This window comes from Mastomys coucha, unplaced genomic scaffold, assembly GCF_008632895.1.
Source record: "Mastomys coucha isolate ucsf_1 unplaced genomic scaffold, UCSF_Mcou_1 pScaffold22, whole genome shotgun sequence".
Lineage (NCBI taxonomy): Eukaryota > Metazoa > Chordata > Mammalia > Rodentia > Muridae > Mastomys > Mastomys coucha.
The window spans coordinates 79,018,248-79,034,410 of NW_022196905.1; the positions used below are offsets into that span (position 1 = coordinate 79,018,248).

The window sequence follows — 16,163 nt, forward strand, 5'->3', positions numbered from 1 at the left end:
CAATTAGAAGTTAAAGTTTTCATGACATAGAATTAAAATTTAGAAGGTGATTTAACATTCCTGGAACTTGATTCACCCAACATCTATGTGAAGGTCATAAGGCAAATATGTCTATGTTCCTATTTCAGCTAAAGCTCAAAATAGAATAGAAATAATAACTCAGAAGACTTAAATTTCATATCCTTTCTTTATTTACATTTCTTTCCATTACGATTCTAAGGTTGAATCACCATACCAGTGACCATGAGGGCAAATTAGAAAAATAGAACTTGAGAATAAGTTTTTACAAGAAATAATTTGACTATGTTTACAAGATCTGTTAGGTCTTGAAGAACCCTAAAACTTACAAATGTAGTGCATGGCTATAGCTGAGAGAACCTGTGTTAGGTGAGCATACCATGACAACCAAGGCTGTGGTGTAGTGCTGTTCAGGAGACACTGTGAGAGATGTACACCTGGGCCACAATGACAGTAAGGACACTGACTATCTAGAACATGCCCTTTTGGATACTCAAAAGCAGAAGCCAAAGAATGATTAAAGAAGAGTGCTAAGTAAGGATATTATTTCCCTTACAAACAGAACACAACACATTATTCTGTTGAATCTGTTCTCAAATTACTAACTAGGAATCCAAGCTCAAAAAGAAGATAGTGAAAATGGGGTGGGAGACTACAAGGAAGGAACTAGAATGAAAGGAATCAACTATTCTTATTTCCATTCAACCAAGTTTGGCTATCAATAGGGAGGGGGAACCGAGTCATTTAGGTATGTAGATTTGATGGAGTTTTTTTTTTTTCTTCTATGGATGAGATAATTTAATCCCCAGGCTTGAATATTAATTGTTAAAGCTATTCAATTGGTATCCTGAAGTTGTGAGAGTGATTTAAGTGTATGGATATAGATAATTAAGCTCATTCATATAAAACTTTCATATGAATAGAAAATGGCGATATATTGACATTTTGATATAGTTTAAACTAGCAGATTAGGGAACTGAAAAATTGTAGATGTATTCTTGAGAATGAATAATGCTTTTAGATTTGAAGGTCTTGATATGTGGAAGTTGAATGTCCTGCTCTGATTAGTCAATCACTTTATCTCTCTCAATTAGGGCTGTGGTTCTCAACCTTCCTAACTCAACCCTGTAATGCAGTTTCTTAGGTTGCAGTGATCCCCATCCATAAATTATCTTGTTGCTATCTCACAACTGTAGTTTTTGCTACTGTTATGAATGATAATGTAAATATCTGATATGCAGAATATCTAATGTGAGACACCCAAGGAGTTCACAGCCCACAGGTTGATAACTGTTAAATTAGTACAACAAAGAGCACAGAGGACGAGACTTGGAAACTGAACAAAGCTGAAGAATCTAGCAGACTTGTGGAAACAGACAAAAAGGAAGTAGAGATGCCAGGAAACATTGTAAGTTTGGATGACTAGGAACATCCTGCACATTTCTGAGGAAGTCCGAGCAGAGAGAGTTTGCTGTAGGTTTAGAGTATAGGCATGATGAATGGGAAAAGATGAGAGGCAAGAGAGTTTAGAGCTGAAACTAGCATTAAGGAATTTTGAGTGGGGTGTAGAGAGATGGCCCAGAGGTTAAGAGAACCTGTTGCTCTTCCAAAGAACCAGGATTTGGTTCCTAGTGCTTACATGACAATTCACAAGCATCAAAAACTCCAAGTGCAGGGGTTCTGACACCCTTTGCTGCCTTCCATGCCACTGCATGCATGAGGCAAGCATATAAGCATTTGGGTAAAACACTCATACACTTAAAATAAAAATATTCATGAATTTTCAACGACACAGGTTTGTAATCCTATAAGGAATGATAGGAATGGGGAAGGGGGAAGGAAAGGAATAAATGAATAAACAGAAAAACTTCATGTGGTCAGAGTGGCATATACCTTTAATCCCAGCACTGAGGTAGCTGAAGCAAGTGAGTTCAATGGTAGTTTGAGTCACAGACCAAAACTTATCTCCAAAAAAATGTTCTAAGGATTAGAAGAGGAAGATCAGTGTACATTTGTGTGAGAATTCAAATGTGCATGTAATTTGGTATGGCAGATGAAATACCTAAGGGATTAAAAATTAGAGCCAGTTGTGGTGTGCACTTAAAATCATACCACTAAGAAGACAGAAGGAGGAAGATTGCAACCCATGACCTGCCTGGGCTAAATAGTAAGTTCTGGGCCAGTCTGGAACTTGAGATCCTCCACCTTAGAAAAAGGCAAAAATAGTACAAGAACAGATGAATTAACAACAACAAAAAGCAGCTCGGATGCTCTGATGCACCAGAATGAGACTCTGAGAATAACAGGGTTAAAAGTTCAGACTTGTGATTCATCGAGAGTGACTCCCAGGCATGATGAATCTGGGGTGTTCACAGGAATGTTTGAGGGAAAAATATATCTGGATGAGAAGAACAAGGAAATAGGTGAGGGTGAGGATGTCAATCCTCCCCTCCAAGGGACATGTGCTCAAGTGAATACAGGACTTAGGGAAGAAAAAGAAGCACAAGTCTGTAAATAACATGGATAATAACTTCAGCCTGGGGTCCATAATGACCGCATTGACAGAGGGAGGAAGGTCGACTTTACAAAGGTGTAAACCACAGATGGCAGTTTTAGAAGGTCAGAAGAGTCATGGTGAAGGGTGGCAATGGAAACAAAGACAAAGCTCTTTTCCTTTTAACTTTTCCTTTTTTACTTCAATATTTTTTATTCACTTTACTTGCCGATCACAGCCCCTTCCTTCCTCTCTTCCCAGTTCCACCCTTACAAATCCCTCCCTCAAAGACTAAATTCTTAGTTGTGGGGTGTCTGGAGATTTAAAAGTCCTTATTTGAAGGCCATGAGGAATTCTATGTACTAAGAATTCGTTCAGCTATTCAGGAAACTATATGGAACTGAGTACAGAAATGTAGAAGAAGGGTGATTAGCAGTTTGTTAATGAGATGGCACTTCAGGAATGACAAAATGATAAGGAAATGAATTTATCTTATTGAAATTATTTTGAGTGTGTGTAAAACTTAAGCAGAGAGATACTTTCAAAATTTATTTTTAATTATTGTTTGATAATTTCATATATGCATACGATGTGCTTGATCAAATCTAACCCTCATTCCTTCCCCTCCAATTCCTCCAAAGGACTTTTTACCTTCTCAAAATCCTGTGCTGGGTTTGTAAACTCAGGAATCCACTTGCTGTTGCCTAGATATTCATGGGTATAGGAGCATCTACTGGTACCTGGGTAGCCTCTTAGCAACCACATGCCTGAAGAAATGTGACCCCCTCCTTCAGCCAATTATGAATAAATTCCTCAGATAAGAATGGAACTCCATGAGCTCTTCTCTTGTCCATACTAGGACACTGAGTAACTACTCGTGGATGTGTCTTGGACATGCAGTCACAGCTGCCATGAGTTCATATGTGTAATGGCCCTGTCTCAGAGCAGACATTCCCAGCAGTGGCTATCTTCTTGCCCTATCTTTTTGAAGACCCATGGGCTTCAGTGAGGGGAATGTGATATAGATGCCCCGTTTAGAGCCCTATTTATTCCTATAGATGCTAATGTTTATAGCACATAAAAGTACAATGCTGACTTCAAAGTGCATCATTGTTCTTTAGTAGAATGGTTTTATATTACAGATTATGATGTGGTCCTATAGAAATACAGAATCCTAGTGCAGCTGTCAGTTCTCAGGTCTCATCAGGTGAGCTGATCTTTACTGTGGTTGACAGCTAACTCAGTGACTCACAATTGTCAGAAACACGGAGTAAATTGTTGTGAAGTGCTCAGTGCTACATTAGACATCTGTAGCATTCCCTCACCCCAGTGTTCAGGAAACACAAAGAAGGAGGCAGAAATATCATAAGAGCCATAGTTAAGAGAGGACAACTACAGCACACTGTCTTCTTGGCCTGATTTGGGGCATCACACTCATTGTTTCACAGAAGCTGTTTTAACTGCACAAGACATACACAAGTTAAAGCCAGTCAATACCTCATCATGGATAAGAGAGGAGCTCATGAGGCCCTACTCCTATCTGAAGAATTACTGACAGTTGATGGCAGCTGGGGATGGAAGTATTCAGCTTCTTCAGGGGTGTGGTCCAAAGTAGCTTGGGCATGGTCCATTGGATGGCACTGTACTGTATACACGTGGGCCACATTAATTGCGCTCAGAGATTTGTAGAAAAACCAAAAGAGAAAATGAAGATGAGAGGAGAATGTAGAGGAGTGTTTGGGATGAGGATGGGGGAAGAATGAGAGATGCGTGTGATCAAAATACATTGTAGGCATGTATGGAATTCTCAAGTAATAAATAAAATGTTTTAGCCTAACCATTAATACATATATTTATATCCTAAGTCTTACTTAAATATAAGTTGAATCTCGAATAGCTGAGCAGCACCTAAAGAAATGTTTAACACCCTTAGTTATCAGGGAAATACATATCAAAATGATCCTGAGATTCCACCTTATACCAGTCAAAATGGCTAAGAACAAAAACTCAGGTGACAGCAGACACTGTCGAGGATGTGGAGAAAGAGGAACACTCCTCCATTGCTGATGGGACTGCAAGCTGGTACAAACACTCTGGGAATCAGTCTGGCAGTTCCTCAGAAAACTGGAAATACTTCTACCTGAGGACCCATCTTTATCACTCCTGGACATATATCCAAAAGATGTCCCCATATATAACAGGGATACATGTTCCACTATGTTCATAGCAGCCTTACTTATAATACCCAGAAGCTCAAAAGAACCCAGATGTCTCTCAACAGCAGAATGGACACAGAAAATGTGTTACATTTACACAATGGAGTACTACTAAGCTATTCAAAACAATGACTTCATGAAATTCTTAGGCAAATGGATGGAACTAGAAAATATCCTGAGTTGAGGTAACAAAAGAACACACATAGTATGCATTCACTGATAAGTGGATATTAGCCCAAAAGCTTGGAATAGCTAAGATACAATTCATAGACCACATGAAGCTCAAGAAGAAGGAAGACCAAAGTGCGAGTGCTTTGGTCCTTCTTAGAAGGGGGAACAAAATACTCATGGGAAGAAATATGGAGACAAAGTGTGGAGCAGAAAATGAAGGAAAGGCCATTCAGAGACTGCCCTAGGGATCCATCCCATATACAGTCACCAAACCCAGACACTTTATATGCATGCAGGAACCTGATAATAGCTGTCTCCTGAGAGGCTCTGCCAGATCCTTAGAAATACATAGGTGGATGATCATAGTCAACCATTGGACTGAGCACGGCGTCCCCAATGGAGGAGTTAAAGAAAGGACTGAAGAAGCTGAAGGGGTTTGTAACCCCATAGGAAGAACAACAATATCAACCAACCAGATCCCCCGGAGCTCCCGTTGACTAAACCACCAACCAAGGAGCACACATGGAAGGACCCATGGCTCCAGCCACATTGGCTTTGTTGGGCATCAATGGGAGGAGAGGCCCTTGGTCCTGTGCAGGGAAATTCAAGGGCAGAGAGACAGGAGTGGGTGGGTGGGGGAACACCCTCGTAGAAACAGGAGCAGGGGGGATGGGGTAAGGAGTTTCCAGGGTGGGGGGAACTGGGAAAGGAAACAACATTTGAAATGTAAATAAAATATCCAATAAAAAAGAATAAAAGGAAGAAAAAGTATTACCTCAAAAAAAAAAAGAAAGAAAGAAAGAAAGAAAGAAAAAAGAAAATATCATTCTGAGTGAGGTAACTAAATCCCAAAAGAAAACACATGGTATATACTCCCTGATAAGTGAATATTAGCCTAAAAGCTCAGAATAACCACAATACAACTCACAGACCATATGAAGGTCAAGAAGGAAGGCCCACCCAAGTGAGGATGCTTCAGTTCTACTTAGAAGGGGGAACAGAATAATCATGGGAGGTAGAGGGAGGGAAGGATCTGGGTGGGAGAGAGAAGGGGGCAGGAGATCAGTTATGGGATGAGACAGGGGGAAAGTACAGAGGGTCAGGAGACTTAATGGAGGTTTGTAGCAATGGGGGATGGGGAATTGGGAGTACCCACTAGAAAGTCCCAGATGTCAGGGAAGTAAGAGGTTTCTATGACCTAACAGGGGATGACATTAGCTGAAACTCCCAACAAAGGGGAGAGAGAACCTGTAGAGACCATATCCAGTGGATAGGCAAGGTCCCTTGTTGAGGCATAGGGCCACCAACCCATCTCAAAAATTTTAACCCGGAATTATTTCTGTCTAAAGGAAACTCAGAGACAAAGAGTGGAGCAGAGATTGAAGGAAAAGCCATTCAGAGACTGCCCCACCAGAGGATCCATCCCATATACAGACACCAAATCCAGACCCTATTGTGGATGCCAAAAATTGCATGCTGCAGGAGCCTGTTAGAGCTGTCTCCTGAGAGGCTCTGCCAGAGCCTGACAAATTTAGATGTGGGTACTCGCAGCCTACCATCAGAATGAGCACCAGGACCCCAATGGAAGAGTTAGGAGAAGGGGAGAAGGAGCTGGAGGGGTTTGCAACCTAATAGAAAGAACAATATCAACTAAGCAGAGCTGCCCTGCCCCCAAGCTCCCAAGTACTTAACCTCCAACCAAAGAGTACACATGGGGGACCCATGGCTCCAGCTGGCATCAGTGGAAGGGGAGCCCCTTGGTCCTGTGAAGACTTGGTACCCCAGCAAAAGGGGATGCTATGGTGGTGAGGCAGGAGTGGGTGGGTAGGTGAGGGAGCACCCTTATAGAGGCATGGGGAGTGGGAGGGGATGGCAGATTTGAGAAGGGGACAACTTTTGAAATACAATAAATAAAATAATCAAAATAAAATAAAATAGAAAAATATGAGTATATGTTTTAAGTATATATATATATATATATATATATATATATACATATATGTGTGTGTGTGTATGTGTGTGTGTGTGTACCTTGTGCAAGTACATGCTTTGAAAAAGCTCAGATTTATGCATTTGAGAAGTACTAACTACCCTTACTCAGTTTGGATACCATTGCTCTCTTGCTTCTGTCCTAGTAGTTTGCTGGCAACCCTGAACTACTGCTCAAGGCTCTAACCCGGAAACAAGGAACACTCTTCCTTTTATTAGATTAAATAAATGGCTGTGTTAAAGCCATTGGACGTCATTTTCCACATGTATATGTTTCCATTTGGCAAACTCTTTTTCTTTATTTATTTTTTACTTCCTTCCTCCTTTCTCCTCCAACCTGTATCTCTTTCTTTTATTTTTATTTTTTTCAGTACTGGAGATTAAATTTCAGATCACTCATATGCTTGCCAAGCGCTCAGCTCTATACATTTAAAAAGGTTTTTCAGACCCTGTCTCACTGAGTTATTTAGGCAAGTTTGCACTCTTTATTCTTCTCCTTCAGCCCCTAAGTTGCTAGAACTATAGGCCTGAGCCACTAGACCCAGTGATGAAGCTTTTTTTCTTTAATTGCCTGTTATTATAATAGGCAGTACATATAAGAGAAACAATCTACTGATAGGTGTTTCCACAGTAAAGAAATTTCTAGTATTTTTGGTGGAAGACAGAATTATAAAATCACTCAGAATTTTTTTTTCTTAAATGAGAAGATTTAAATTTATGTTTGTTTGTTTGTTTGTTTTTTATAGTGGGTGGGTCAGAGCATATGTGGAGGTCAGAGCAAACTTTCCGAAGTCAGCTCCCTCTTCCATCATGGGTTCTGGGGATCCAATTCAGCCTGAGGTTCTATTTTGTAGTTGTTTGTTTTGATGAGAAAGAAAAGATTTTAAATGAAATAAAAACCAAGTATATTTATACTTTTTATATCATAATAAGTATAGAGTAACTTACTAGAAAATGTATTTCTAGATTTAAAATAGTCAGAAATGTCATGAAAACCATTTCAGTGGAGTTGAGAAGACCAGAAGTTGACAAGTGACTGGCTAGAAATTTGTTGGTCTTAAATGAATTAGAAAAATATTTAAAGGGCTCTACTAACACATTAAGTGATAAGCATTGTGGTTCATAATGGTATATACAAAAACAAGATGTATTTTCTTCACTTTACTCAAGAGTGCTGAAAAGAAAAAAATTAAAAATCTAGTTGTGTTTCCAAAGACATCACCACTAGGAGGAATAGAGAGAGCTTCTTAATACCTTATTTCCTTCCTTATGATATTTATTCCTCATCCCCCCTTCCAGCCAAAAAGCCAAGGAAACCAGACCCAATAATACAAACCTGTATCAAGTTAATATCTTAGTTGTCTGAACAGAAAACATGATTGTGGACTTTTGGATCTAGAGTTGAAAATCCTTAGATGGGGATTGCAGAAATGTGGAAGTTTAAATTTCCTGGTGGACTGCATACCAGGTGTTTTCTCAGGGCTTTTATTGACTCTGTCTTCCTAGTTTCTCTCTTTTTGTCACAGTCATTTGTCCCTTTACTATTCTAAAGGGATTTCCTTTACCTTTAACCAACTGTAAAATAGAGTTCATGTTTTACATAAGCCTTAACAGAAATTTAAATTGTATGTCCCCAGTGCTGCTAATAGTTCCTAGAATATAACAGACCATAAATAAATGCCAGATAGTGAAAAGGAAAATTGATTCATTTTATTTTATGTATTTATTTTAATATATATATGTGTGTGTGTGTGTGAGTGTGTGTGTGTGTGTGTGTGTGTGGTGTATGTGCGCATGTATGTGTACACATATAGATGCAAAAGATGCCATCACCATCTTTCACATTCCATCTTGTTCTTGTGAGGCAATATCATCATCGGAACCCAGACCTCATGTTTTTGGTGCAGAGCAAGGCCCTAAAAGCCTTGTGTCCCTACTGTCACTGCTGGTGTAACAGGTATGCATGGACCAGGCCCACACTTTACATGTCTTCTAGGATCCATACTCTGGTTCTCACACACATATAGCAAGTACATGAGATATATCTCTCACTTGAAACTGAATTATACTATTGGTGTGCAACTGACAACTTTTGTATATGTTCAAAATCATTTAAATACAACTAAAACCATTTATCATAATATTTACTATTTCCACAAATACAACTAATTTCATTTTGTTTGTTTATTCTGTCTTATTTTTTTAAATAAACTAAACCTTAATTTGTGGCTTTAAGGCCATCAGGTAGAGAAAGAACTTATCTGGATAACTGCAAAGAATTAATTTTGTTGGGAGTTTCCTGGTCTAGAAAACTACTCAAATTTAGTTCAATTTCGCATACCAATAACGATTTTCACTGTAAATAAGACAGGAAGATCCTTATCAGACATTTGAAAAGACATTTGTAATTCCTTCCTCCTGAATATCTTGTGATAATTTACCTCATATTGTAGATAAAGAATTAATATTTGATGATGGCAAGTATGTCAAAGTGCAGAGAAGATCAGACAAAGGGTAGGAAATAAAATATTTACCATTTCCTTACTGTGGATTTCTGTATTTATATTAATGTAAAACTACTTACTTCTCATATATTTACATAAATTGTGCTTGTATGGTTTTTTTGTTTTCTTATTTTTGAAAAAACAAAACATTTGTCCTTTTTTGAAATGAGTGGCTTTTTGCATTGTTTTTCATTTCAAAGCTATTGTTGCATAGAGTACAATAGGTAGCTAATTAATAACACTCTTTGGAAGAGTAAAGCGGAGCTGCTGGAGGGACCTCCAGTGAGGGAGGATCATAGGACCCAGGAGATGGAGGAGAGAAGGCAGTACAAAGATGTAGGAATAAAAACAAAGATATCAAATTCCTTATTCATATTTTTGAGTTTCAATCGTGTTTATCAACTTCAGAATGGAGGCTAACTAATATGGTTTTCATATAACTTGAACATTTCCTTTTGAATGAATCAACTTAGTGCATCATTTATAACAAACACAGTAAATATCTTTTAAACGTTTAGGTGGACTTACCTTCGTCATTCCAGTCCAGTCCCTGAAATTACCAGTGCTTCTTGGGCTCTCTGTCTTACCACAAGATGTACATTGTTATCTAAATTCTCATATTAAACTTTTAAACTGTATGAAATATACTTCCCATATTAAGTATTCATATTCAACACTAAATGTAATTCAGTCCAACATTACAAATCTCAACTCCTAAGTATAAAATCATGAACACGGTTTTCTGAAATAGAGACTATTATTACTATGTCTTCTCACCAACAGAAATAGAGGAAAATTATTAGACAGCCAACTTAGCATAATTTCTAACTTCTATTTAGAAGCACAAATGTGAAAGGAACCCTCCATAGGTGAAATAAAACTGAACTTACTGATACATCGCCACCGTGGGGAAGGTGAGCTTCTCCACCTCCACACTGCTGTGTGTGTGATCCCTGTCAAATGAGTAGCATCCTGGATATTCTTGCAGATGTGTGAGCCGGCTAAAGTTAAGAACACTTTAAAGATTTAAAAGAAACTTGTTTAACAAGTCAGGACCGGTAAATGTTAACCAGGAGTATGGTTTGGGGTACGGAAAAGAATCACTTGATAAAGTCTTTGTTACAGGAAATAAGAATTTCCTGGTTCAGGCTAATTGAGAAACAATGTCAAGTCCTGATTGTAAGCAACTCCCTTGACTCGTGGAGAAGCTTTCTGTTTGTCTTTCAAGAGACAGCCTTTCTCCATCTGAGTCAGTACACGTCTGGTTTCAGGCGCAGTCATTCATCTCTTCCAGAGGTACCTGAAACTAGGTTTTCAGGAAATATCTGGTGCTCTTGACAAGATTTCCTTAGGGCATATGTGTTCATTATATCTTGCCCAGAATTCTCATGTCTATTCTAAAGAGAGATAGCTTGAAAAAGGGGAAAACAAAAACAAAGGAAAAAGAAACACCTGAGATTTAGTTTGAACTGACAGTCATTGTAAGGGTCTCACAAAGGGACTATCATTCCTCACCTCCCCCCACCCCATCTCCCGTCTGGTAATTTTAGCTATATTACCATCCACCTTCTTTGATACTGCTGGGTTTTCATCTCTCTGACACCAGTCCTTCTCTTCCAGTGACTCTTCCTTCTGCATGTGAAAATTACCACTTCCTTTTTCCTTGCTTACAGTTCATTCAATGTCCACTCACTGTCAGGCTCATCTAATTCAAGCCTATGTACATGACATCTAAGGGCTCTGAAAGCCTGAACTTCCTTCAGGACACCCTCTCCGTTAGCATCCCCAGCTCCTACCTACTCTGACAATCTTCCCTTCCTCAAGCGAGTAACCAGAGTTAGCTTGCGTGTTTTTAGATTTCCAGCTTCCCTTCTGCTAATGAAGCTCAGAGGGTTCAAACTGTGACCCATTTCAGTGGTTATGCACCCCCATGTGAGCAGCAAGGTATTCAACATACTTTGACCCCCTTCTTTTTTGCAAATGGCATTCAACACTCCTATTTATGTTTCATTCCTTCTTCATTTTGAAAAATCAACCTTTGGTTGTTTGAATAAGAATGTCCTCTGCAGGCTCATATATTTGAATTCTTGGTCGCCAGTTGGTAGAATTATTTGTATAGGATTAGGAGGTGTGGCCCTTTGAAGGACATGTATCATGTGATATTGAGGTTTCAAAAGCCCAAATCATTCCAGTCCCCCTCTTCCCTCCCCCTGTCCATCCCCTTCCCCCTCTCCCTGCCCCCCCCATGCCTTGTCTCAACATGTAAGCTCTGAAACACTGCTCCAGCACCATGCCAGCCTGCATGCTTCCATGCTCCCTGGGTCATGGACTAACCCACTGACACTGTAAGCAAGCCACCAATAAATGCTTCCTTTTATAAGTTTCCTTGGCCGTGGTGTCTCTTTACAACAGTAGAAGGATAACTAGTACACATATAAACACACACCCACACACATGAACACACACACCACACATGTGCATGTGTAAATGGTGTAGAGACACAGTGTGGAACATTGTGAGAATTTAGCTTATCTCACATTTGTTTTTGCAAGGAGAAACAGTGATTTAAAATGACTACTTAAGGCTACAATGTCCTTAGCTGTCACGCTTGTATGACTCAGAATATAACAGTGGAGTAAATGCAGGGCTGGATCCTAGTCCTCCACCAACCGTGGTTCATTCAATAAACAAGTAGATGCCTAGTCTTAATATGACAGCATTCACCAAGCAGCTCTACAAGTTATGATCCTGTCAATTCCAACTATTTGTTAAAAGTTTATCTTCATTTCCTTGACTGCTTGAAGGATTTGCACACCTCTTCTTGCCATCAAATGATTTATGTTTATTTAGTTCAGTCCTATCTAGAAGGGGGAACAAAATTTTCAAGGAAAGTAGAGGGTAGAAGAGACTTGGGAGGAAGAGATGAGGGGGAGGGGAAAAAGAAAAGAAGAATCAGGCACAGGAGGAGATGGAGGAGATGTATAGAGGGTCAGGAAATTGAACAGAGGTGTGGAGCAATGGGGGATGGGGAGCTGGGGGCAGCAAGCAGAAAGTCCCAAATGTCAGAAAAGCAAGAGTCTCCCAGGACCCCACACGGATGACATTAGCTGAAATACCCCACAAAGGGGACCTGTTGGGACCATATCCAAAGGTTAGGCATGGCCCCCTGGTTGAGGGATGGGGCTACCCACCCATCTCAAAAAATTTTAACCCAGATTGTTCCTGTCTAAAGGAAATACAGGGACAAAGAGTAGAGCAGAGACTGAAGGAAAGGCCATCTAGAGACTTCCCCACCTGGGATCCCACATGCAGACACCAAATACAGACACTATTGATACTGCCAAGAAGTGCTTGCCGACAGAAGCCTGATGCATCTGTCTCCTGAGAGGCTCTGCCAGGTCCTGACCAATACAGATGTGGATGCTCACAGACAACCATTGGACTGAGCACAGGGACCCTAATGGAAGAGTTAGGGGAAGGACTGAAGGAACTGAAGGGGTCTTATCTAGCACCAATGGGCAGGGAGGCCCTTGGTCCTGTGAAGGCTTGATGACTCCAGTGTAGAGGAATGCTAGGGTGGTGAGGCAGGAGTGGGTAGATGGGTGGGAGAGCAGCCTCATAGAAGCAGGGTAAGGGGGATGAGATAGGAGGTTTGTAGAGGGGAAACAGGGAAACGGAATAACATTTAAAATGTAAATAAATAAAATATCCCATTAAAAAAATAAAAAATTAAAAATTTGTTAAAAGTTTATTTAGTTGAAAGGATAGATATATTTTATTTCTCTTATTGTTGGTGAATTATGAAGATGACAGAGTTGTGGCTTATTGTTAATAAAAATTTTGGCTAAGTCTTTCTCCACCATAAAAATTAACCCTTTAGTCAGAACCCCAGGTTTCAAGATTCTGCTTTTGTAGGGATTGTTACATTTTCTATACATCTAATTGATTCTATACAAATAATTTTGTTTTTTTAAGCCTATCTGGCTTTCAATGAAAAGAGTACTAAAATAACAATAGTGTCAATACAGAGAAGGCAAGACCACTTTCTTGTGTGTTGTTAGCCATTTCTATGTTTGCCAAATGTACAAAGCAATAAAACCCTAACTTTGCAAAGAGCAACATGCATCAGTCTTCATAATCTGAATTCATTCCTGTATCATCTATATTGGTATCTGTTAACAGTAATATACTCTGCATTTTTGAGACTTTTAAATGTTCTCCAACTTTTCAACTTTAGTATTTACAAGAATCCCTCACAGTAATGCCATGAGGTAGGTAGCTTAGTAACCCATATGTCCAATGGAAAACATGAAGTAGAAGATCACTTGACTCTTGTGACATTCAATCAATAAAGCAAACACCAAACATGAAATAAGACATACAAACACTGTTATAAAAAATACACTTTTCTATTTTTTTAGATTTCATATCACTTTATATTTATTACTCTTAATCATGTTAAATTATCATTTAATTCAATCTAACTAAGCATGGAAAGATTTACATTAGTATACAGAGTTTCACAAAAACTTAAAAAAAGTTATCACAGTCTGATGAAATATAAATAAAATTACATACAAGCATGTATCCATTGTTAGAAACTTACAAAGGAAAGAATAAAGGGCTTTTTGGTAAACAGATTTTCTTTTCCATATCTACCAAAAGTAGGAGTTTATTTAAATTAAAAGAAAATTCCAACATCAATCATGCCCAACTTTAAGTTTTTAAATGACCAGACATGACTTCTGTGTGCTCGTAGCTCATTGAGATGCAAGTTAAAGCAACTCGGAGACTTTGAAAGTTATATTAATCTCAGTTACAAATGTTACATAAAACCAATTATATGTAAACTAAAACCAAAGCAAAACTTTTAGCCATTAAAGGCTGGCTATGCCACAATTTTTGTCTGCTAAGTCAAAATAACACATACAAGCCTCACAGCTGAGGGCCGGAGGTGAATACTGATGCTTGGCTATAGTTTTACCCCAGGCATGGTGGGCATCATCCTCTGAGTACATGCCTACAGTAGACACAGATCAAAATTAAATCCAGGAAACATAAAAGTGATTTTGAAAACCTGATATTCCATCTGTTTTTCAACAATGAAACTTAAAGTACTTTGAAATTATTTGCGTCTTTTGAAGGAGCAGGGCATTTAAAAATACAAAGTGCTTTTAAAAGTCCAAGGAACATTAATATTGATAGTAGCTTATTCATCCTGAGAACTTACTGTGTGCAGAGGTTGTTGCAAATACTTTACATGTATTAATACATGCAATCCTCAAACAAAAACCCACAATGAGGTAGTATTTTTATTCACACCATCCAGATGAAAGAGCTAATTAACAGAGAGATATTGGGTCATTTGCATAAAAGCACATACTTTGCATTTGGCAGAGACAAAGTTCATGAGCCACTGGCCTAACTCAGACAATACGGGCTCACTAACACTATGCCCACCACCAGGATTTGAACCATAGTTAAGCCCTTTAGCTGGGACACTCACTATTACTTAGTACTTAGTATATAGTAAGCACTGTACTAAGTGTTTTACATAAGGCACTTCCCACCTGACATTTTGATAGACATATAACTTGACAATGAGCTGGTAATTTATAAAAGCATCAGCTACCATTTGCTTATGTCTATATTTCTAAATAAATATTTGAATAACACATTCCATCAAAAGTTTAGAGTGCCCTGGATACTAATTATTTTTTTCAGATAATTCTGCTTTCATCGGCTTCCTTCTATCCTTTCTATACTAGTAGGAAAATACTTTTAATAAGTTTATTTTTCTCTTTGCTGGGCTAACTATGATTGATATGTGGATGGCAAGATACTGCTAAAAGAGTGAGCTAGAAATGCTTCTTAACAATGCAACTGGCTTCCGAAAGCCACTGCTTGAGGGCATTATATAGTGTCATGGCAAGTTCATATGCATTTAAATGATGACAGTTCCTGTGGTTGAGAATAACGCTCTTCCCAGTCAGCTGCAAACCCAGGTTAGAGTTCAAGTTTTACCGCAGGTTCCACACTCCTTCATTGTAGCAGTTGAATGTCCAGTCGTGAGTTCTAAAATGCTTGTGTCTTTAATCCTTAAGGAAGATGCTGATGTTTGTAAGATGAGTCCCAGAGCTCTATGCATCATATGAGGTAAGACCGTAGCAGCCTGGCAGCTCTTTATATCCTGAGGGAAGCTATTTGTGTTTGTCACATTAACGAGTCACTTTTATGAGTGAGGTACCAGTGCTGACTGTCATTTGCTAAGTTTTCTTCCTTCTTGGTAAAAGTTTATGCACAAAAAGCCACCTCATGATATTAAATTGATCTCCATCTGAAGAGTTCCTTGACATCTGGTAGAAGCACTCATTTACACCCCCGTGACTCTAAGTAATAATGCCCATAACGTACAATCTGCAGGCATCCTGCTCCATGGGTTGTGGCTATAATTCACAACTCTAAGTGATACTGTACAATCTGCAGGCATCCTGCTCCATGGGTTGTGGCTATAATTCACAACTCTAAGTGATACTGTACAATCTGCAGGCATCCTGCTCCATGGGCTATAGCCATCATTCACAACAGTATACTTTAGAGGCCAGTCTTGGAGGTTATCCAGTCTCGATACTTAGTCACCCTTGTGTAGACTCCAGGTTTATTTGGAAGAGCACAAGATTGCCCCCAACTTACAATGCCCACAATGTACCAGATGTCCCGATTGTCATAAACCAAAGGTCCACCAGAATCACCCTGAAATAGAAAAAAAAA

At 39.0% G+C, this 16,163-nt stretch overlaps 2 protein-coding genes across 5 annotated transcripts in view; both read right to left on the reverse strand.

The window, feature by feature from the left end:
• LOC116070573 (transmembrane protease serine 11G) overlaps nt 1–10,358 on the reverse strand; it is a 44,786-nt gene extending 34,428 nt beyond the window's left edge. The window contains exon 1 of the mRNA XM_031342006.1: nt 10,283–10,358. Within this exon, the coding sequence (XP_031197866.1) occupies nt 10,283–10,290 (8 nt within the window). The 5' untranslated portion in view covers nt 10,291–10,358. The remainder of the gene's footprint in view (nt 1–10,282) is intronic.
• A 3,455-nt stretch (nt 10,359–13,813) lies between these two features.
• Nucleotides 13,814–16,163, reverse strand: part of LOC116071419 (transmembrane protease serine 11F) — an 86,802-nt gene continuing 84,452 nt past the window's right edge. For all 4 annotated transcript variants that reach the window (XM_031342915.1, XM_031342914.1, XM_031342912.1 and 1 more), the window contains one exon: nt 13,814–16,145. In XM_031342915.1, coding sequence (XP_031198775.1) covers nt 15,987–16,145 — 159 coding nt within the window. In that variant the 3' untranslated portion in view covers nt 13,814–15,986. The remainder of the gene's footprint in view (nt 16,146–16,163) is intronic.